This window comes from Varanus komodoensis, unplaced genomic scaffold, assembly GCF_004798865.1.
Source record: "Varanus komodoensis strain SLA01 unplaced genomic scaffold, ASM479886v1 scaffold38, whole genome shotgun sequence".
Classification (NCBI taxonomy): Eukaryota; Metazoa; Chordata; class Lepidosauria; order Squamata; family Varanidae; genus Varanus; species Varanus komodoensis.
This window is the reverse complement of record NW_025335909.1, coordinates 7,284,080-7,306,397: the sequence shown is the minus strand read 5'-3', so window position 1 is coordinate 7,306,397 and position 22,318 is coordinate 7,284,080. Positions and strand designations below refer to the sequence as shown.

Below are 22,318 nucleotides of genomic sequence, written 5' to 3'. Positions count from 1 at the left end.
CTTCTTCTCTGCTCGTCTTATTTCTTTCCAGCTGCTTCCAAAAACAACGTCTCCCACGCTGCCTAAAATGTGGGCTCATCTACTGTTCCGTTTCACAGCCAAAGGAACCCACTGCTCACACTCTTGATGCCGCTGTGGCATATTCCTGCCCACTGGCCTGTCTCCTGGCAGCTCGGCAGCTGCAGCCGGTCAGCTTAGAATAAATCGCCCTTTGCATTTCGTGTCCGCTAGCAGCCTCACCTTTTCTGGTTCGCGACTGTGTGCATCGTGACACGTTGACGGAGGTTAAGCATCTCTGTTTTGCCAGAGTTTTGCGTACTTTCTGGGGAGACGTAGCTCGTTGCACTTGGGTTCGGTGGGTATGCGCTGGGGCACGCTGCGTGTATGTGTAAATTATACATTTAAGCTCACCCTTTGCTTTCATGGAAGATCACTGATGCCTTTTCGCTCGGATCAATATTGGATCAATCGGAGAGAGGACAGCGTGAAGCGGTGTGCTGTCGCTTGGGTCCCCAAGGAAAAGAAAAAGGGTTTCCCATTGCCCAGTAATGGCTGTGGTGGACCACTGAGAACAGAAACGCTCACGGGAAAAGGATGCTGTTGGGAAGGAAGGCCCTGTGGGCCTGTCCATCCGTCAGTGGCTGCTTTCAGGGCCCGTTGCAAAGTGATTTCCTGGCTCTAACAAAAAAAGCTATCACAAGGATGTTTGTTGCAGCAGAGGGGTGTGGAGGCCAGAGTGTGTGGGTCAGGCTTGTGAGTGGGGATGCCTGAGTTTCCCCAGGTTTTGGCAGCTGAAGAATACTGAAGTCTTCCCCACACGCCAGAATGAAAATGGGAAGTTCTGCTTCTGTAGAACGCCAAAGGTCTATTTTTAGAAGGAGTAGGTGTCAGAATCACCGCTCCTTCTGTATGAGTCACCTAGGCTTGCCTCCCGGCAGATGGAGGCGTCCTTTGAGCAGTGACTCATGCAGAGAAGAAACAGGTCAGGAACATTATACTGGATCTTCGCATGGGGGGAACTGAATGGCCCAAAGGCACCCGATGAAGGGCTGTGGCAGAATTACTTGCCGTGCCGCTGCAGCAAGCAGATCAGAAGGAGGCTGGAACTCAGCGGGAGAGACTCCGTCTCACATGTAGGAGGCCCCCAGTCAATTCCTGGCATCTCCAGAGAGTGCTGCATTGCTGCCTTGAGAAAGATGGACTAATCCCTCTGTGTCCTGTTGCAGCGGCAGCTGTCCGGGCTTGCTGGAAAGAGGAGAAGCCCGAACAGTTTACTGTGCAGAGTGACAGCAGCCACACTCCTCCTCGGGTGGGCACAGACCTCTTAAAAATGAACACGTTACCTGGCCAAAGATGTGCATGTGACAGACTAAGGCAGCCCAAAGTATTTGGGGGGCACCAGGTTGTTTGGCCTTCCTGGAAAGGTTATCAAGCAGGCTGGAGCCCCCCTTCTCCACCTTGCAGGGCGTGAGCTTGAGATCTCCCTGACTTGCTGCGTTTATTGACTTTGCAGAGAGTCAAAACTTGGTTGTAATTTTTCGTGGGTGAACTATTCCAGGGAGCCGCCGGATCGTGGACGTGATGGACGTGAACACACAAAAGGGCATTGAGATGAGCATGTCACAGTTTGTGCGGTACTACGAGACGCCGGAGGCCGAGCGCAAGAAGCTGTACAATGTCATCAGCTTGGAGTTCAGCCACACAAAGTTGGCCAACATAGTCAAGCGCCCCACAGTGGTGAGTTGTGCGTTCCCCTTGGGGCGGCAGTGGCGCTTGGGGGGGTCGGTTGTTTGTGGTGCTGCTGCTGGAAACCTGCCCCGTTCAGAGACTTCTGGGGGCCCAATTCCGCTTGCGTGTGCTTTGCTTCCTGGTGAAATGACCAGGCAGTGGCAAATTCAGCCACAGGAGGAGTTGCACAAGTGGCTGCGGGGGCTGCACCTGTGTGGACACCTGTGCACACAAGCGCGCGCACACACACACACACACACACCCTGCAGTAGCAGACGGGCCTCGGTAAGGTAGGCCTCAGGGCCCCCCGACCGAGCACTTTCTCCTGTTGGCAGGGTGGCTGTTTTGTGACCGACTTAGGAGGCTGTGCAGGGCACTTGCTTTGGTGTTGGGCAACTTGGCCAGTCCAGCTCCTAGCCCACGTTCAGCAATTAAACTCACTGGGCCAGTTGCTGACTCTCAGAGTGGCCTACATCGCAAGAGCGTTGTTAGAACAAAATGGAGAACTGTGTAAGCGCCTTTCCTTGTAGTTCCTTGCAAGAGGGAAAAAGCAAAGGCAAATGTGGCTGTGACCGCTCCTGACCTTGACTGGCCTTTCAGGTGGACCTGGTTGACTGGGTGGACAATATGTGGCCCCGGCATCTGAAGGAGCGGCAGACGGATGCCACCAACGCCATTTCGGAGATGAAGTACCCAAAAGTGAAGAAGTAGGTTGGTTTCGTTACTTTAAGGGCCGTAATCCCCAGTGCTGTCTGTCGAGGGCCGTGTGTGCAGAGCTTTGGCTGCTGGGGGGACTCGGAGCTGAGCGGTGGGACTGGCGGGGTGGCGGGAGGCCGCGGTGTCCATGTGCTGGCACTGGCTTTCAGCTTGGAGGGCTTTCTGGACTGGGGCCCTGGGAGCCGGGGCTGAGCGGGCTGGGGAGCCAAGGCAGAGATCGGGGGTGTCAGAAGCTGCTTTGCCGCTGAACAGTTGTGCTTGGACTCCGGAATGATTGTTCTTCTTCCTTTTCCAAAGTGTTGCTTTGTATTTCGCAATGTGGGATGGGACGGGGGTTTGTGACGACGAAGCTTCTGGCTGCCTACACATCTCGGGGCACTGGAAAATTGGAAGGGCCTCTGGCTGCGCTTGGCTGATTTGCTGTGACATCAGAGAAAAGCAGGGCAAGCAGAAGTTCCTTGCGCATGTTTCACTTTTGCATTATTTGTTCTTGAGTCAAGCTGAAGCCGGGCACTCGGACCCTCCTGAAGCCACTAGGAATCTAGCTGAGCTTTTGGCAGTGTCATTTCCAAATACAAGCTCACAGTCATAAGGCATAGAAACTTGATTTAAAGATTGCTGAAATGCTCAGAAAGGTATGTTATGTCCCCAGAACATATTTTGTGCGTTGGTCTGTACCCGCAGGGAATTGTGGCAGAGAAGCATCTGAACACTTGTCATGGGAAACAGTAGCGACAGGAGCAATTACTCTCGGGTGTTGCTTGCAGGTTTTCCAGAAATATGTGGCTGAGGAGAAACCGGGTGCCAGACGAGAACGGCTTTTGGTCTGATCCGGTGCCTCGCTTAGTATATTTTTATTTATTTATTTGGAGTTTTTATATCCTCTAGTCGCTCTCAGCAATCTGGCACGTTCCTATTTCTCGTTGTCAGTTTCTGTATCTGATGCTGGGCTGCTTCTCCTAAACGGCAGGCCGACCAGCAAAAAGACGGGGAATGGAGGACTGGGGCTTGTGCAGGCACAGATGGTGCTGTGAGATACAGATGTCAGGTTTGGCTCCCGCCTGCAGAGATCCGTGCTCGGCTTTGGAGGGTAGGAGTCCCTCCATCTGCTTCCCTGGTTCAGGGACGGTGCTTGACAAAGGCCAGAAGGGTTTGTGCTGTAACTCTGCAGCAATGCGCTGCCTTTCTTCCCTGCGCATCACCTCTCCCTGTCTGGACAGTTCTGAATATGTGCAAGCGATTGCTCCGGCCTGGGAAAAGCGGGCTGCCTGCCAGAGAGAGAGAGAGAGAGGCGAGTCCCGTGACCATCTGGCACCTCAGGCCTAACCATGGTTTGGTGCGCCGTGCGTGAGCCATGGAGAGCGCGTGCATGCGCTCCGGCCATCCTGCCTTCTCTCGGGTATCGCAGGCCTTCCTTTGCTCTGGCTCCTTGGTCGGCTGCTCCTGTGTGGTGTGCGCAGAGTGGGACCAGGCCCTGCTGTGTGGGCAGCCTGTGGTTTGTGTTGGCTGCAAGAGGAGGACTTGCACATGAGAATTGTGGTGTGTGAGGAGAGGGGGAAAGGGGAGGCCAGAAGCTCCCTTCTCACTCAAAGCCATGACTGAGTGTTAGCTTGCAGGCAGCCTGCCTGTGCATACCTGCCTTTTCTAGGATACACTGTAGGATGTTCCGGGCACAAGTGTGCAGTCTGCCCGCTTTCCTGTAGGCGCTCTGCTTGGGGGTGTTTTGTGTGGCGGCAACACCAATCCCTTGTGGAAGGGGGCCTGACCGCTCCCGCTTCAAAATCCGCTTCTCTCCTTTTGCTCCGTGTGCCCCAGATTTGAGGTTGGACTGCTTGAGGTACGTGCCTGCTTAGGGCTGGAGATGTGACTTTTGGGCAGAAAGCCCTGGACGAAGTGCCCGGGGGGGGGGGGCGGCCCCTTTGCGATCGCAGCCCTGCATACTCGGGAGCCCGACCCCAGCCGGTGCGCTGCGCTGGTTAGTGCGGGAACAGGGCTGGGGAGAGCTGTGTTTTAGTCCCTACTTAGCTGTGAAGCTCAGGGAGTGATTTTGGGACAGTCACGGACTCCCAGCCTAGCCCACCTCACAGGGATGCCATGAGGATTCAGCAGAGAAGAGGATGGTCATGTATCTCACTTGGGTTCCCTGGGGGAAACGGCAGGATATCAGTGTAATAAACACTCCCAGCACCTCATGGAGTCGTGCAAACCCGGTCAGCTTGGCTCGCCGAAGTGGGAAGCAATCCTCCAGTAGCCCCATGACAGCCCACGGGTTGCTGGCAGGTTGTTTCCCTGTCCACGAGCCATGCTTCCTGGGTTCAGATGAATGACAAGCTGGATCCGGGCAGTGATTGCAGAAATCGTACCAGCCACACGCAGCAGTTCAGCTAAGCCACTGCGGCTTGAATAAAACCAGTTGCTTATTTTGGTTGGGTGAGCCAGATGAGCCTCCCAGAGCAATGTCGGCGGCCTGCGCGTGCGAGTCAGCAAAGTGTGGTAGTCAGTTCTGTGCTCCCCTAGCTCTCATAGTCCCCTGCCTGCATGCCCCAAGGTTTGGAATGATGGGAGTTGTAGTCGAGAGCATCTCTGCAGTGCTGGGCGAGCTCTAGGTTGAAATCCCCCGTCAGCCATCATGATCACGGGACCTTTTCTCTCTCCATAACCCCGGCCAACCTCGCAGGTTGTTGTGATAATACAGTGAGGAGAGAAGTATCGTGTCTGCTGCCTTGAGCTCTTTGGAAGACAAGCGAGATATAAATGTAGGAAATAAACAGTTTTGTATGATGCGTAGCCTGTTTATTCCACATTCACATGTCAAGAAGCCACGAGTGACCGCAGCTTCCCAGTGTGTGATCCGCATCACAATTCCACGTGCCGATTCTCAGTCTTGGGAAAGCCTGGCGTGATTTACCTATATTCCTTCGTGGTACTTGATTTGTACCTCAACTTTTCTCTAAAACGTGGCAGCGGGTAGCGACACGAGTGACGTGGGAAGCAGTCGTGGCTTTCCCCACTCGCTTAGCTGAGCCCACAGTTCTTCCCCACAGGCCAGGCCAAGGTCTCCTGCTTTTTGCCCCGGCCTGCTTGGCGTGATGAAATGCAGGGAAATGCTGCCTGGTGCGACACGGGAGGAGGAGGCCGGAGCTGGGCCGCTCTTCTCGGAGCCTGGAAGTGCCACTCTGGGGCAGGAGACTGTGGGAGCCGGCCCCACCGGCCCCTTTCAGACAAAAAGAGAAAGGGAGGGAGGACGAGAAGGGAAGCACCTCTGCGTGGGGGCCCCTTGGCGGAGGTGGGGCGGGGAGAGCGTCCCGGCAGGACGCATCACGCCTCTCCTCCCGTCCTGTGGGGCGGCATTTCCTTTTTGGCTGGCTTTGGGTTACCGCGCCGTCCTTTGGGGGGTGAGTGTCGTTTTTGTCTGTGCCTGTGTGGAATGCGAGGGGCGGGCGGGCGGGAGAGCCCCGGTCCCAGTGCAGCGCTCGCTCTCCCTGGAAGCGTGGCGGTCGGTCCTCCCGTGCGGAGGAGACCCCGACCCGGCAAGCTCCCCTCCTCCATCTCTCGCTCCTTTCCCGAGTGAAGGCGAGAGGCGCGATGGGCAGGTCCGCTTCCCCTGCGCGGCCGGGCCGCCCTTGAACTGTTTCCGTGCCGCTCCCTTTCATTTCCCCTTGGAACGCTTTGGGGTCGCCGCCCCAGAATAAAGCCCATGTGCCCCTCCTCCCGGCCGTGGCCCCGCCCACATGCCACTCGGCAGCCGCTTTGTGGCCTCTGTTGTGCCCAAACTGGACCAGCAGCGTGCGGCTTGCTTTCACCGCATGCTTAAATGATTTTTTTAGCACCTTTATCCTGCCGTTCCCCAGAGGTGTTCAGGGCAAAGTACAAAGTTCCCTTACCTGCTTTTTGAAAATTCCCAGTAGCCACAGCTGTGGGGGAGGGGAAGCAAAGGGGAGGGTGTTTGTTTCAGGGAGGGGTCCGGGGGTCTTCTTAGCAGAGCAAGGGGTGCCCATTAGAACAGTAGTGCAGGGCAGGAACGCGGGCGATCCGGCTTAGGGTTGGAGGGCCTCCCACACCTTCCAGCATGCTAACTGGGGGATACTGGGAGATGCCGGTTTTTTCCTCCTTAATCGCATCCCATCTTTTCTTGCCTTGAACCTGCGTCTCGGGGCCTGTTAGTTATACACCTGCTTCTCGCTTTGCTCTTTCAAACCAACCCTGCAAGGTAGATTGGATGGGAAGTGCTTCTTTGTATTAGCGTGAAATACTAATGCTGCCTGGAGATAAATGAGACTCTTGCAAGACGAAGGTGGGTGTTCCTGTTGGATTGCATCCCCAGTGGAAAGTTGTGTTGGTCTGTGCAGAGAGGGACACACACCCGTGAGTTCATCTGTGAGTCTGAGAATTTCCCCCTTACAGATTGTGTGTTGGAGGCGAGAAAACAATGATATGAAACATTATTTTATTATGGGAAGAGTTTTGTCCACATCTGACACTGTTGTCCCTGTCTGTGAGAAACGTCAGATTTACTTCTAGCTCATATTTTGAGATTTGAAGCTCTTTCATTTCAGCTATTTTTTGGGTTTAAAAGTTAAAGATTAACAACAATTTGGTCCTTTGTTGCTAATTCAGCTCATGAAATCATTCCTTGTTCTGTGTGATGTACAGGGAAAAGGAGCACTTTGTCCAAGGGTGGAAATGTGGTTATGTTCTGGCTGGTGAATTCAGCAGTGTTTATGTCAAGCTACCGACTGCCCCGTGGGATGGCTCTGTGGGTTGCATCCCTCCTCTGAAGTGAGGCTACTGGCTGTTGGAATGTGCCCTTACACCGCAGGCACGAGCTTAGAAAATCGTGCGGCAAACCCCAGATTTGAAACGGTGTTTGTGGAACATACAAAAAGCCTTGCTGGATCAGAACCGAGGTCCATCTAGCCCAGCACTTGGCACGCGCGGTGTCAGGCCGGCTGAGCTGGGGTCCCCCAGGCAGGGTGGCTGCAAGACCTCCTCCGCCCGCCCACGCTCCTCAGCAGCCGGTCCACGCAGACCGGCCCCCCCTGGACTCCCTCGCGAATCTGTCCAGGCCCCATTTAAAGCCCGCCAGGTTGGCGGCCGCCCCCGCTTCCCGTGGCAGCGGACTCCATGGCTGAACTTTACACTGAGCAACCAGGTCCTTCCTTTGGCTTCCTAAACCTCCCAGCCATGGGATGCCTCTGGGCTCGAGTGTCACCGGAGAGGGAGGAAAACATCTCCTCTGCTTTCTCCATGAGGAGACAAGGCATAAGTGCAAGTCCTTCCCCCCACTTCCTGTCCCCGCTTTAACTAAGTGAACCCCATCACTCCTTCCTCCTCAGAGGTGTCCGGAATGCTCTTCCATTAGGGTCAGAGAGTAGCAACAGGCTTCCGTGTTGCTCGGGGGAAAAGCAACCCGTGGACAGCAAGCGTTGCGTTTTCTCCCTCTCTGGCGTTGTCCTTATGTGATGCTCCCGTGTTTTCATGAAGATGGATTTCTGATTCGAGTCCTTTTCACACACGTGCGCACACGCATGCTGGGATGCTCTTCAGGAAGGAAGGAGTTACTTCCCCCACTGGCTTGGTTTACAAAAAATGCTGCCGAGCGCCGAAAACCATCTGCCAGGCTTTGGGGGAGGTTCACAGTCTGATCCCGGTGGAACGCGAGGCCCTGCGATGCCAGAGGGCACAGGCTGGGCAGAACCTCCAGCAAGAGCTGAGGAGCCGCTCCAAGGGAGAAGACTTCCTGTCCGTGTGGGTTGCGCTTGTCTGCTCCCCCCGCCCCAAGTTTGGATGAACACGTGACGTTTGCGTGTCGCCATAGCAGCCGCCATGGGGTGGGCTTGCATCTGTGTGCCCCCATGTGGGATATCACCCTTTTCCTTTTGTTTCAGTCTTGGAAGTGTACCCTGGGTTTGTGTTGATCATCAGTGCCATTCATCCTGCAGTGTGGGTTTTGGCCCCTAAAGGATGTGTATTTTCGGTCTTTTTCTAGCTCCATTTCTGTCCATAACATGTATTTTCCTGTCCTTGTCACTGCATTTAACTTGTAGATTTGTACATGTCCGTGAATTGTGAACTTGAAGATTTCTACACGGCTGTGAACTGAATTTGTGGTGGCTGAGCTTGATTTTGGCTGCCCTGGTGTTCTCCAGGTGTTTTGGACTGTTCTGTCTCACCAGCCCACCTGGAAGGGCCAGGGTGCTGAGAGTTGTGGCCCTAAATTTCTGATTAGGAAGGACTGATTTAGACGGGCAGTTTCTCTTCTGAAAACTTCTGGGAATTGGAGATGGCCCCAACCTACTGCTTTAAAGGAGGATATAGAAAACATAGAAATGTCTTTCCCCATTTTAAAACATGGGCACGGAGGCTGCAGGGGCACCTTTTTATCGCATACTTTCTGTCAGAATATGTGGCCAAGGCAATTATTTCTTGTTTTCTTGCTGCAAATTTTACCTGCACCCTCTGGTATAACATTCTGTACCCTGGGGACTTTATTTTTTACATTGTTGTGTGTTTTTGTCTGTTTCTTACACAGTTATACAAATCTGTAGTATAGCTTAATGTAGCCTTGGTGCAGTGGAAGAAAATGTGCCGAGCAAAGCAATGCTACAGGAGAACATCCGCCTAGGAATCTTTCTGCCCACGCATCCCTGGGAAGAAAATAACACTTGCGAATCATAGAGGGCCTTTTTGGGAGTTAAAGGAACAAGCGTATAGAAAGCTGTGCTTCATTTCCTTAAGATTTGGGAGCGATTAAATAAGTTGACACGAGCAGCCCGAATGCTCAGCTGGTAGTGTAGAAAATTCCCTGGCATCATTTGTGTGCATTTTTATCTTGAGGGATTTGGTTTTTTTTCTTTTTAACATTTCAGTGCTTTTCAGAAATTCCTTGATCTGCACAGAAGAAGAAACAAAAACGAAAAGCTATTGGAGGTGCTTTTCTGATCCAACAGAAAGATCTCAAGTTAAACGTATTAGAGAGGAAAGGAAAAGCTTAGTGGAATAGAGAGTGGAAACGCTGTTGAATTAAAAACACGTTTTGCAGGGTTATTTAAAACATCGACTTGAACGGACTGCAAAGCATTTGGGAAAAGCAGGAGGGTTTTTTCAGGGGGCAGGTGTTTCTAGCTCAAAAAGCGTAAAATTCGGCCTTGCTCTCATCCCACCCCAATCCCTGTGGTTCTCTCCGCCATGTAGGACTTCGCATTCTTCGTAACATGTCCTTCTCCAGCCGTCGGCTGCAGGCAAAGTGAGCTGCACCAGGAGGTGGACTAGAAAAGTCTTTTTCCAAAATGGACACTCGAGCAGACCTGGCTGCAAACGCACGCACAAGCCCTCCTTTGAAAAGTTGGGCATTCTATTCTCCGAGCAAAGGAGGGTCCATTTAGCGATGCGAGACCTGCCAGGCGAGGAGTGTAAGACTAGCCGCGGCAATAGAAGCTGCGCTGACTGTACCACGTGACTGCAGCGGTGTGTGCTGAGCAAGCCATAGAGGTCAATGCAAAGGCATTCACTAGAGACTGCCTTGCGGATGAGGGCTTTCTCCCCCCCTGCCCCCAGATTCCTAACCCTTTCCTTAGCGGCTCGGCTGGTGTTGAATGCAGAAGGATCCTTTGTTAGAATAATGGTGGAAATGTAAGGCTGGAGGGGGCTAGAGCAGGCCGAGGAATAATAGGAAGGGAGGGAGAAGCAGAGATGCTCCTAAAGGCCTCTTAAGGAATTTTAACACCTCTGTGTGTGGGGAAAAGACGGTGCTCCAGAGTGGAAGGTCAGCTTTGGGGTACGGGGGTGTTCATGAAATGGCCCTGCCCTGGAGGAAGGCTTGCCAGAGCTTGGGGTTTGTTTCAGAGCCAAATCGTTGAGTTGCACACATGCCAAAGTGCTCAGAGGTAAAGCATATACCTGGCATGCAGAAATTCGCAGGTTTTGGCCCGAACAATCCCGTTAAAACATCTCTAGGGACACAGGTGTTGAAAGCTGGTCTTTGAGCGTTCAGAGTGCTTCCGCTAAATATTTGTAATATTCCTCAGAGCAGCCTTGTTAGGAAGGCTGATATTGCTGTCTCCATATCGCAAGTGGGGGACAAGGCTGAGTGCCTGGCCTTGGACCACCTGGTAGCGGGTTTCTGATAGGCAGCAGACCCAGGCGCAGGATTTCTGAGCCAGCACGCAGAGCCATGCATCTGGACCAAGACAGAGATGAGAGCAGAGTGGTTTATAATACTTAAAACACTGCTTAATATAAGCGTTAAGCATTTTCACTAACTTGCATACATCATATGGTATGGAAACCATATAACAGGAAGGAATAATTTAGGGTGCAATCCTATACATGTTTCGACAGAAAAAGTTTATAAAATGGCTGAGATTTGTAGAGCATTTTCGACACGGTATGCCTAAAAACTGAGGGCCAACTCCAACAAAAACAGCAAAGCAGAAAAGTTTGTTCTACCTGCCTGGCTTTTCATCCTGGCTTTTCATCCTGCAGTTCTAAGCAAACAGGATGTATCTTGGTTCATTTGTTGTTTTCATTTTGTCCCCGAAGGTGACTGAAAAGAATACCATCTGCAGATATTTTAATTGATGTCAATTTTTATGTTTTTAGTTTTAAAGCATTTGGAGATGGTTAAAATTGGTTGACTGTTCCATTCAAACTGAGTTATTTCTTGCAACTGAATGTACTAAAAGTTATTTTTATGTTTAAAGTTTCTTGCACTCTGGCCTTAAAAAAAAGAATGAATTTGGTTTCCATATCAGTCGCCCATGTAGAATAGTAAAGCAAGCAGAGGAAAGGACAAATCGTTTAGAAAGTGCGGAGGAGCGAAGGACTCGTATTTTGAAAAGCGGCATGTGGAGGTCACAATCCGACCTAGTGACGCCTCCTGATTTCAGTCGTGCTTCAGCACGCCCAAGTCAGCACCGGAGTGTAGCCGGAGAGCCTTCCTGGGCTGCCTGATCTTTCCCCCATGGCTCTTTTTCTTTTTTTAAGCATCTGAAATATCCCAGGCTGAAGGCAAATGCTTCTCTCTTTTGCCTTCCATTGGAAATGCTAGAGGGGCACCCAGGCGACCCTTGTAATTGTGCAAGAAAAGTGTTTTAATTGCAAGGCAGGGGCCGAGGAAGCTGGGGGCCCCCTCCTCCTCCAAAGCCTGCAAATTTACCTTCTTCGTGACAGCATTGCGTATCGCTCTGTCAACTCCCGGCACTGGATGCGGTTGCTAGGCAGCAAGCTCTTCTGTATCCCAAGACTTTCTGATTTCCTAGCCTTCCTGGGGCACATGGTAAGGGCCTTCCTGTCGTCTGGAGGGACGTCTGCATGCCGACCACATTCCGCCTGCAGCTGAGATGCGATGGGGGACCGAGGGGGAGCACCCGGCTTGCTGGAGCCTTGGGGAAGTGAGGGGTACCAGAGGGCAGGGGGTGGTGCTTGCTTTCTGCTTCTCTGCTCTCGACCTAGTAGAAAAGACTCAGAGATATTGAGGGACTGAAAGACAAACCTTGAACCGGCAACCGGAACAAGGAAAGGGGGTTAGTGGGTTAAGTGGTGTGCGTTTCCTGCCTTTGCTAAGTGCCTGAGCAGGGAAGCAGTAATTCAGCCATTAGCTACGGATGGAGGCTGGCGCGGATCAAGCGGACGGAGCAGAGGGAGGGGCGTGGGGAAGCTGCGTGCCTCGGGCAGGCCGTCGCCCTGAGATAAACTGCTCTCAAAGTCTTACAGACGGCATGGAGGAAAGACTGGATTTGGTACTTAGCAAACTCCATCATTTGACGATTCGTAAATACCATTCCCGCTGGCCCAGAACCTTACAAGGAAAGGAAAATCATGAGTGCCGGTGCAGCTTATTTCTCCCATGAGCTTCCCACCACTCCAGCTTTGCAAAGCCGCCCTGTGGTTTAAATTCAAGCAGGGCTGTTGAAAACTTTGTTTTTAGGCACCATTTGTGAAGGGCTAGAAGAGCAGCTTCCATTTTTGGGTCCCCAAAGCAAACCTTCACTTGAATCGCGCTGAAACACGGAGCCAAGGGCAGCGCACGTAGAACAGCAGTTTAACTCTGTCATTCCTCAGCTTTGTGGAATCCGTTGTTTCCCCTCCCTCTCCAGACACCTCGAATAAGAAATCCAAGATCACATCGGCAAATTTTCCTCCCACAGAAATCCAGTTGTTTTAGAATTCCATTCAAAGGACATTTAGAATGCTTCATTTTGAGTCGTTTACCCATAAGCAGTGACTGCTAAACATTGAAAACATGAGCCGTAAATTCCAGTTTTATGGGATATCGCTTTGGATTCCCGTAGGAGCTGTTTCTAAACGACATCTCTGTGCTTTGCAGGTACTGTCTGATGAGTGTGAAAGGTTGCTTCACAGATTTCCACATTGATTTCGGGGGTACTTCAGTTTGGTATCACGTTTTCCGCGGAGGGAAGGTAAGTGAATGCAGCACCTGTGTGGAATGTGGAGGGTGGGAAGAGAAGTGGGCAGCCGTGGCCCCCTGATAACATCCTCGCGATGGCTTGCCGTTGAATTCTTCAGCGATCGGCTGGGACAATGAAAAGGTGGTTGTGGAAAAGGCATCTTGCCGATGTGGGAAACAGAAGCAGAACACGAATGCGCTTTTGCGTATTCGTTGAACATTTGTTCTGCTCGTTAACCTTTCCAGAGGGAACAGGGATTCTGAAAAGTGGCTCGTGTCAGTTTGAAATAAATGAAACCCTAAGGGCTCAATCAGGGAGCAGTGCCCACAACCCTCTGAACTCGGAGGATGCCAGGCATCTGAGGCTGCACGGACGGTGGACCATGGCTGGCCATTGCTGTTTAGCTGCGGTATTTTGGAATGAGGGGGAGGAAACTCAGGTGCCATCCGGATGGATCATTTTTTGGCTTACTGGCCCCCTTCTCTCCCCTCCCTGCCCACCATCACCCACTAGACCTCTTCTCTGAGGTCGGTTTTGCCGTTGTGGGAAGCTGGTGGTGCTGTTCTGTCCACACCAGCGTTGAGCAGGGGAGGGGGCTGCAGGTGAAAGCCAGAGCAATTTCCAACCCCCGAGCTGGGAATCCTAAAATATCCTCTGGCTGCCCAGATACTATCAGCCCTAGGATTGCTCTCTAAAATTTCAAATTAATCTGAAAACAAAACTACCAAATAAATTAAGAGCCATACCAATCCAGTCAACCATCTAATAATGACACGTTCCCAATTCTCAAGTGTCCATTGAAGCAGAAAGTTCTTAGCTTCAGAAATACACACTCCTTTTGCTTGGCTCTGACTGAATACGTTCCATTTTCAGTCTTCCGGTAGGGGATGTACCTACCAACACATTTTATATCTTTGCCACAAAGGTAGCAGCATTTAACTAAATGTTCTTCCTCTGGGGTTATGGGTGCACACTGCAGCCCCCTTCTTGCCCAAGCAGACCAGCCGGAGGCGGTCCAGGGAAGCCGCTGCCTTTCTAGAGCACCCATGGGATTGAGTTGCTGTGCTCCTCCGGGTCCAGTTTCTTTGATGTGGCTCGCCTGGGCCTCTCAGGGACGTGGGTGTCCCTTCGGCAGCTGGAATCGTGTGAGTCCGGCTGTCCCCGGCCTGGCTTTCTCCAAGTGTGTTGGACGGGTGCTCCCGACAGGCTCACGCCCCTCCTGCAGCTCACGACAGACCGCGAGCTGAAGAGGAGGATCTGTTGATGCAGCTTTGGGAGTAGAAATGTTCGGCTCATGCGTGCCCACTCCCTTGGACAGCGCGTCTGAACCGGAGGTTGACCGTAAGTATTCGGAGAACAACCTGCTCCTTTCTGCCCCAGTTCACGGCTGTTTTTTTCTTTCTAGATCTTCTGGTTGATTCCTCCAACTTCTCAGAACCTAGAACTGTATGAGGAATGGGTTCTCTCGGGGAAGCAAAGTGACGTCTTCCTGGGGGACAGGGTGGACCTGTGCCAAAGGATTGAGCTGAAACAAGGGAACACCTTCTTCATTCCCTCAGGTGACTCCCTTAAGAACAGCCGCTGTTCTCCCGATGCATTCCTTCTCTTGTGGGCCCCGGCAGGTGCGGGGCAGTCCCCAGATTCAGGCATGACCTCTGACTGAGTCTTCGTGCATGAGGAGGGGGATGGAAGCTGATAGATTTGGGGTAACAGCCCTTAAAAGCTCATTTTCTCTAGTCGTTGCATGTGTGTGCATAGTGCAAGCCCAACTCTTGGTCTTCGGCTCTGAGTTTCTCTTGGCAGGGAGGTCTTAAAAGCAGGGCAGTGTTTGAATAGGTTGGCCCTCACCTGCCGTCTAAAATGGCAGCATCCATTTTCACCCCTCCTCTCTGCTTCACGTGCCAGGAGATAGCGCTCTCCTCTGTCAGAGGGCCTCTGTCACTTGCCACTCGCAGGGTCTGGAGTGCCCTCGGGCACGGGGCATTCCTCAGCCTACCCGTGCCGAGGGGCAAGTCTGATAAGAACATGGAAGGCTGCCCTGCTCAAGTCAGGCCCTCCATCTGTCTAGCCTGAGGTTGTCAGCACTGTCTGGCAGCAGCTCTCCAGGCAGGATAATGTTCTGCCTCTGGAGACGTCGGGCCGACTCTGGGACCTTCGGCATCAAAGCGTGCACAGAGCTGCGGCTCCTCCAACTCAAAAGTGGCGGCTCTGGCACAGCCCCTGGACTTCTAACACGGAGAACCCACCTGGGGCAAAACACCCTGACCTGAGAGACCTCGAGGTGCCCTGTGAACACGGAGATCGAGCCCTGCTTTGTGGCAGTTATTCCGGAGCTTCTGGAACCTGACGTTCCGGGAAGGCCCGCTGAGCAACAGTCGTCCTTCAGTGGGCGAGCAGTGACGATCCTCCGCCGTGGGTCGGGACAGTTTGCCTGCAACTGCACGAACGGCTTGGGCTTTAAGCTTGTGTCTCCGGGGACTGAAAGCCCTCCCTTTACCCTCTTTCCTAGTACATGGGTACTTGACTAAGCTAACCGAAGGGAGTTCTCCCACGAAAGGGATTGGTTCCATTTCCTTCCCCCTTTAATTTTCTCCCCACTTTTTAGGGTGGATACATGCTGTTTATACTCCAGTGGATTCCCTGGTGTTTGGTGGAAATATCCTGCATAGCTTTAACGTTCCCATGCAGCTTCGCATCTACGAGATTGAGGACAGAACGCGGGTAAGGATGCTCCATCCTGACTTTCTTTGCCTGTGAAATGACCTGTCCCTTTGAGGTGGGAGACGGGCTCTTCATAGAGGCCCAGGAACTGGGATGGTAAGCTTAGTCTCTCTCCGCTCATGGCTTAAATAGCACATTTTCAGGTCTGGTGGCTGCCATCCTCAGGAAAAGCTGGGAGTCAGGGAAACAGTCAAATTTTGCAGGAATGTCAGCAAGAGGCTCACCGGAGAGTTTGCCTTCGGACCTCCCCTGACCTGCGCAGCCGTGTCCTTGCAGGCGCTGGCGAAGGGAGCCTCTGCAGGCATTTTGGCTGCCCCAGGACTGGGGCCTGGTTCTTGGTGGCCTCCCAGTCCCTTGCCAGCCTGGAGTTCCGGGTGCCTCTTGGCAGCAGTGGCTCCGCTCTGTCTTGCCCTCTCTGGTCTGAGGACCGGTGGCTGCCCTTTTTCTCTCAGGTGAATTCACAAGGCGCGCTTCCAGGTTTGGCCTCAGCCCCTCTTTCTGCTGCTTCCGGAGGGGTAGCCAACCATGTTGGCCTGGTGCAGTGGAAAAAAACAGTCCTGCTGCACCTTCGGGATTATCATATTTATTATGGCCTCGGCTTTTGAGCGTTACATCCTGCTTTGTCAAAAGCAGGAGCGGCTGTCCTGAGTGCACAAGCTGAGCCTTGAGAGGCAGGAGCTGTAACCACGGAGGTTGGAGAGGACAGAATCGCAGAAAGTACAGGCTGCAGTACGATAATCCTTTGAATAACCGAGGCCGTTTGCAAAACAGTTGTTGGGTGATGACACAGACATCCGTACAAGGGTGAGCGAATCGGCACGCGCGGTGTGATCAAAAAGCCCCATTGTCGCTATTTAGGTCAGAAGGAGCAGTGCTGAACCTCGGGGTGAATTGTAGCTTAGCTGCTTTGCACTGAAATCTGAAGGAGCTTGAAGGGGGACGAAACCATACAGCCTCTCTCTCTGCCCTAATTAGCTCCCCAGTGCTGCCACCCAAGAGCTGTTTTCTTACTGGCCACTGTAAATAAAGTAATTACCGCTGCCTGTACTTCCCGCATTTTTATCCCCCCTGTCCTCGGCGTCACGAACCCCCCTCCTCGCCACCGTGTGCATAATGATGCGTGGAGTGCAGCAGGGTACCTGACGGGATCCGGTGAAGCAGCCTGCAGTCCGCGAAAGCGGAGCCGCACCAGTCGGCTAGGCGCTCCAGTGGCACGTGACTGTCGCTGCGCGTTCCCTGGGGCCGGACCCATCCTGGGCTCTGTGTGGCCGAGCTCTGCCAGTCCCCCTCTGCTCCAGGTTCCTTTCTGACGGTTCTTCGTCACGCCTCGCCTGTTCTCCTCGGCCTGCTGGATCCCTTCTTTGAAGACTAGATTCCCCATGCCGGGTGTTCCTACCTGAGGGGGAAGCGAGTGTGGCACATTCGGGGAGGGGCTGGAGGGCAGAATAAAGGCCGACGACTCCCACCGGTGCGCCTTGACCCGCCCTGCTCCCCTCCGCTCCCGTGCAGGTCCGGCACCAGTTCTGTGCCTGGCCTTGCCCAGCCTATCGGCAGGTAGAGGGGGTTCGATTGGCAACTCTGCAGTGGGAATGGAAGACCAGTTTGCCGTGGAATCTTGCCAGTTGTTCCTTAATGTCTCCCTGACGTGCTGGAAAGGCAGAAAGCCCTGCCAGTTGTTGCCTCGGTGGAAGGGCTGGGATTCTCCCCCAAGGTACCTCCGAGGCTGCATTGCCACGTGGGGCAGCAGCTTGAGCATGGTGCCTTCAGCTGCCCCCCAACGAGGAGGGCCTTCCATGCCAGCTGCAACTGATATTACCCTGCCCGACCGAGGAGCGCAGGTGCTTCCACTTCTTTTGGCGTAGAAGCTCCTTGATCCTACCCAGGAGGCAGCCTTACCCTGAACTTGGTCCACCGACCCAGGATCGCCAACTCGGACTGGCAGCAGCTTCAGGTGGGAGTTTTCCCAGCCCGGGGTGGAGTCACTGGAACTGAAGCCAGGGCTTTCTGCCTGCCAGATGGATGCCCTCCCCCCGAGCCACGGTCCCCTCCTCCAGAGCGGATCTGGCTGTCCATATCATGGGTTCTGCTGCAGGGGACAGCGGCGGCAGGAGGCTGGGCTGGATGGAGAGGCGTGCCCGTCGCTTGGTAGGCAGCCTGCGTCCCTCAGAGGCCCTCGGCGTGGCTTGCAGACCGTCGGTAGAGCCTAGAGAACTGAAGGTTCTGACGCTGGTTATTCAAAGGAGGGCTGTTCCCTTCGGAACTGCCAGGGAAGTTGTGCGATGCGCCAGGAGCGAGCCGGTGGCTGAGAGAATCAGACCCGAATCGGGGGCGCTCCATGTCTCGCCTCTGCCGTGGACTCGCTGTAAGGCTCGGTCAAGTTACGCTCTCTGCCTCAGTTCTCCATTCATATAGTTGGCACATGGGTCTCTTTTGTTCCAAGCAGGTGGCAAGAGTGAACGGAGTGGGGGGGGTGCGTTCCCCTCCCAGAAGGCAAGGCTGCGTTCGGGGGGCGTGTGCTTGCAGTCCCGGGTGAGGGGAGCTGAGGCAGCTTCACCGAATCGGCTTCCTCACTTTTGTCAGACTGGAATCCCCGATCGCTGCAAGTGCTCGTGTGAATGTGCAGAGCGAGAGGTCTGTCTCTGGAGGACTTCCTCCAGGCCAAGGCATCGCCAGTCCGTGCAAGTGCAGGACTCCCTTGCCGGTGTCCCCGGAGCTCCTCAGAACAACCGGTTGCCCATGATTTAGCTTAGGACTGAACTTAGCTTTGCAAATACTCTGGGGAAAACCTTGCAGACCGATCTGTTACCAGGGTTCCTGCAAACGTGCCGTTTCTAAAAAGTGATCCTTATGGGGGGGTGACTTGGGGTTGCTTCGGGGAAACTGCTTAGGGGAAAGATGTTCTTTTGGCAGACTCTGTGTCTGTCATTCTTTCCCATGCAAGAAACCAAAGAGCTGCTTCCAGTCTTAAGGTGGAATGTATGTTATGCAGGTTTAGAGATAATGGAGACCTGCAACACCCAAACTGCCCCAACCAGCTATGCTAATGGAGGAATGTTGGGAATTATAAGCCCTTTTTCTGTCGAAAGAGGCAAAGGATCGCTCCCATAAAGAGTTATGACAAGTTTCAGGTTGTGAAAAAATAGGAAGACTGTCTACCAATACGGTGAAGTGTCCGTCATAATTCTGAGCAGGTACATGAAAAGCAGAGAATGTATCAGCTTCCTGCGAATCTCGACTTCCATTTAACAAATCCAACAACCACATTTCTAGCCCTCATGGGAATGAATTTAACCTTGCACAAGTGTGGCAATTCCTGCTGAAATCTCAGAAGCCCTGTGGCTTCTCTCAACCTTGACTAACAAAATCAGAATGAATCATGCAAATAAGGGAAATCATAATAATAGAGTCCATTTTGCATAATTGTGGGTGTCGTGCAGAATTTGGCTTGCCCCTGCGTGCAGAATTTAAACTGAGGGGTGGGATTAGCACAGACTGTCATAAACCCCAACTACTTTGAAGGAAGGCCAACCAAAATCGTCGGGATCAGTTTTCAAGGAAATGCGTTTCACCTGGTTGGCTTTTCCTGCACAGATCTGGCCTCTTCTTCAGTTCCAGTCTTGCCATGGGGTCAGTTGGTGGGTTCCTCTCCTCTCGGGCTTCCCTGGTGGACTCCATTTGGAGCAACACCCAGTGAACGGTTTTCTCACGAGTACTGATCTTTCCATTGTGTGCGGACAGCAGCGGGGGCAGGAGATACGACATGATTCATAAAGCAGGAATTGTTGGCTCCAGCAGAGAATGCAACCCAGGTGGTTTCTGCTGCACCTGGGGCTGAAGTGGTGGTGCTGAGTTTGAGCCTTGGTGGACTTTGATCGTTGATATTCGGAGCCCGGCTCCTGGTGGTTTGTGTTCATGGCTTGGTGTTGCTTGAGCACCTGCAAAGCGGATGGAACATAGTTGAGGTGATAATGCTGATTTATAGCCTGGTCACAAATCGACCGGCATGCGTGACGCTTATTTTAGGACCTAAGGTCCAGATCCGGATCTCGGACCCCAAGCGGGGAGTGTAGGTTTGGAAGAGAACTAGACAGACTGAGAGCCAGGGTAGTGCATGAACTTCTGGCTTCTTAAGATACTATCCTATGTAAGGTTAGGTAGGAAGAAGGCCTGCAACTCCCACACAGCCTTGGTGTGGGCTGCAAGTTCTGGTCCAGGTAGCTTATTTTATTTTATTTTATTTTATTTTATTTTATTTTATTTATTGCAATTTATATCCTGCCTTTTCCTACAAAGGGCTCAAAGCAGCTTACATCATTCTCCTCCTCCATCTTATCCCCACAACAACAACCCTGTGAGGTAGGTTGGGCAGAGAGTCTGCGACTGGCCCAAAGTCACCCAGTGGGCTCCATGGCTGAGCAGGGACTTGAACCCAGATCCTCTGAGTCCCAGTCCCGTGCTCTTCACCACTGCGCCACACTGGCTCTCAGCTTCAGGTGCTGGTTTGTTAGACTTACAAAAATGGATGGATGGATTTTGTAAAAGGCCCTGAGACAGCATTTTTGCTTTAAACCATGGAAAGCTATTCTTCTCTAGTGAGGCTGTGTTTTCCCACTTTGTTCAGAAATCATGGGGGGGGTGTTCAGTGGGTTGTACATTTTTGATCCTAGAGCCCTCTTCTCTCATCCCCTCATGGGCTAAAGTTTACTCCACTGGTAAGGAGAGACGTTGAAATCTGCAAGGGTAGGTTTCCAGACAGTTTGGCTTTGCCACTATTTCCTTTCCTAAATAAACGCTACTTTAATGCTGTCCAACCTGCAAGTCAACTTGCAGCATCAAAAAGCAGCGTGGTCTTTATTGCGATCTGTAGCCTTTCTTCCTGCCATTGTGGGGTAGCCTTCCATCCGGGCACTGACCACACCAGATCTCAACAAGGCTGCTGCATCACCTTCCTTCATTTACACCCTGGGAGCAGCTCGCTCGCTCACTCGCTCTCGCGCTCTCTCTCTCTCTCTATATATATATATATAACGTGTGTGTGTGTTATATATATATATATATATATATATATATATATATATAACATTTAACACACACACATATATAACACACATATATATGTATAACATATATATATATAAACACACATATATACACTTTTATGTAAGTTATATCTACCCATCTGCCTATCTAAAGTACTTCCACCCCATTCCTCTGCTAAAAAGACTCCCGGAATGGTTTCCTGCAGGCTTTAAAACAAGGAGCCCCTTCCCTGCAGACTTACAGTCTAAAAAGACATGGCTCACAAGGAAGATGGGTAGGATAGAGGAAGAAATTCAGTCCTTTTTTTAGCAGGGCTATGAAAGGGCCCCTGCCCTCCTTTCATCTATCTCAGCCAAGCTGCAAAATATAAAATGCAATGAAATGCACACCACACTACCAAAGAAGAAAAAACAAATTTTAAAATCCTCAAAATCCTCCCCGAAACACCCACATCATTGATTAGGACGTTAAGTGGATTTTTAAAGAATTAGTTGGCACCAGAAAGAGGGCCAAGGCGGTGCCCTGCACAGCTGTGGGGCACCCTTCGTAGCGAGTTGACAAGAAAAGCAGTCTGGATGGACCGGTCCCGGCCCCTGCGCATCCCAGCTTTCCACGGTGACCAGCCACACGCGCCAGGATCCCCCAGCCGAGGTGCGAAGGCTGTCAGCCGCCTTCCGTCACGCACCAAGCGCTGCTCCGCATTCTGCTGCCCCTGAATGGGGAGCTTTCCGATCACCGTCGGACCTGAGTGCAAACAGGGCTCAAGGCAGTTCCCTGGCTTTACCACAAAAGGAGGTAATGCCCTACCTGACGTCGTCGTCCCTGGAGGCAAGAGCTTTAAATTCACCTCTGCGGGTGGGGTGGGGGGTATTTTGGCCCTGCCCTTTTCTCTTTGGCCCCAGCTGCCCCTGGAATGCAGTCCCCAAAGGCTGCTGTGCAACAAAAAGCGCTAGATACACCTCTGCTTTGTAGAAAAACACGTGAATGGATCGCACCACGAGCCCATCTAGTGCAGAATCCCGTTACCAGAAATGGCCAGCTGGGGTCCTGAGAAGCCCTCTGGTGGGGCTTGCGGTTGGATCCCTTCTCCAGCCACCACTTCCTGCCGAAGGACCCCTTGTCTCTGTGCCTGGCATGCCCTGCGTCCGTCTCTTGCATCCGAAGGCTTCCGGGCTGCAGGGCAGGGTTTCAGGAAGAGACTGAACTAGAAGCAGGGAGGGGATCGAAACATGTGGGATGTGGCCCATTAGGAACTCAAATTGATGATTCGAGAGGAGTCCTCCGTGGCCTGGGAGCACTGCCATGCCTTTCACTGCCTTTTCATGCACATTTGAAATTTTTATTACTATTATTTCAAAATAAAACAAATCAAAAAGCCCCACACATTGGTAAGCAGCTAAATTTGGTGACGCTCAAAATCCTGTCAGCAAAATGTTGAGCAAACGATGTCTTTAATATTCCCCAGGCATGTGGCTGGAAACCTTTTGAAGGCCGAGGGGTGGAACAGGCGGCTTCCTGTTTGTAAGTCAAATTTTTTGCAAATTTTGTTTCCTGCAGTGCTCTCTTAGGGTGAAAAAGAAAATGTTACAAGAGAGAGAAAATAAATAATTTGAGTTCCTTTTATGAACACCCCTCTTTTAGCATGGCTGATTTCCCTTGTGTGTTGACCATTGCAATGAGCAATTTGATATGTAGCCGAAACC

General features: G+C 52.3%; 1 protein-coding gene across 6 annotated transcripts in view; it reads left to right on the top strand.

Annotated features, from left to right (window-relative positions):
* The window catches only part of KDM2B (lysine demethylase 2B), a 61,465-nt gene that overhangs the window by 13,002 nt on the left and 26,145 nt on the right, over nt 1–22,318 (top strand). For 4 of the 6 annotated variants that reach the window (XM_044440853.1, XM_044440851.1, XM_044440850.1 and 1 more), the window contains 5 exons: nt 1,559–1,737; nt 2,329–2,435; nt 12,773–12,866; nt 14,260–14,413; nt 15,460–15,575. In XM_044440853.1, coding sequence (XP_044296788.1) covers nt 1,559–1,737; nt 2,329–2,435; nt 12,773–12,866; nt 14,260–14,413; nt 15,460–15,575 — 650 coding nt within the window. Of the gene's footprint in view, nt 1–1,558; nt 1,738–2,328; nt 2,440–11,703; nt 11,723–12,772; nt 12,867–14,259; nt 14,414–15,459; nt 15,576–22,318 lie in introns of those variants that run through there. The other 2 variants (XM_044440855.1, XM_044440856.1) reach the window with 2 other exon arrangements.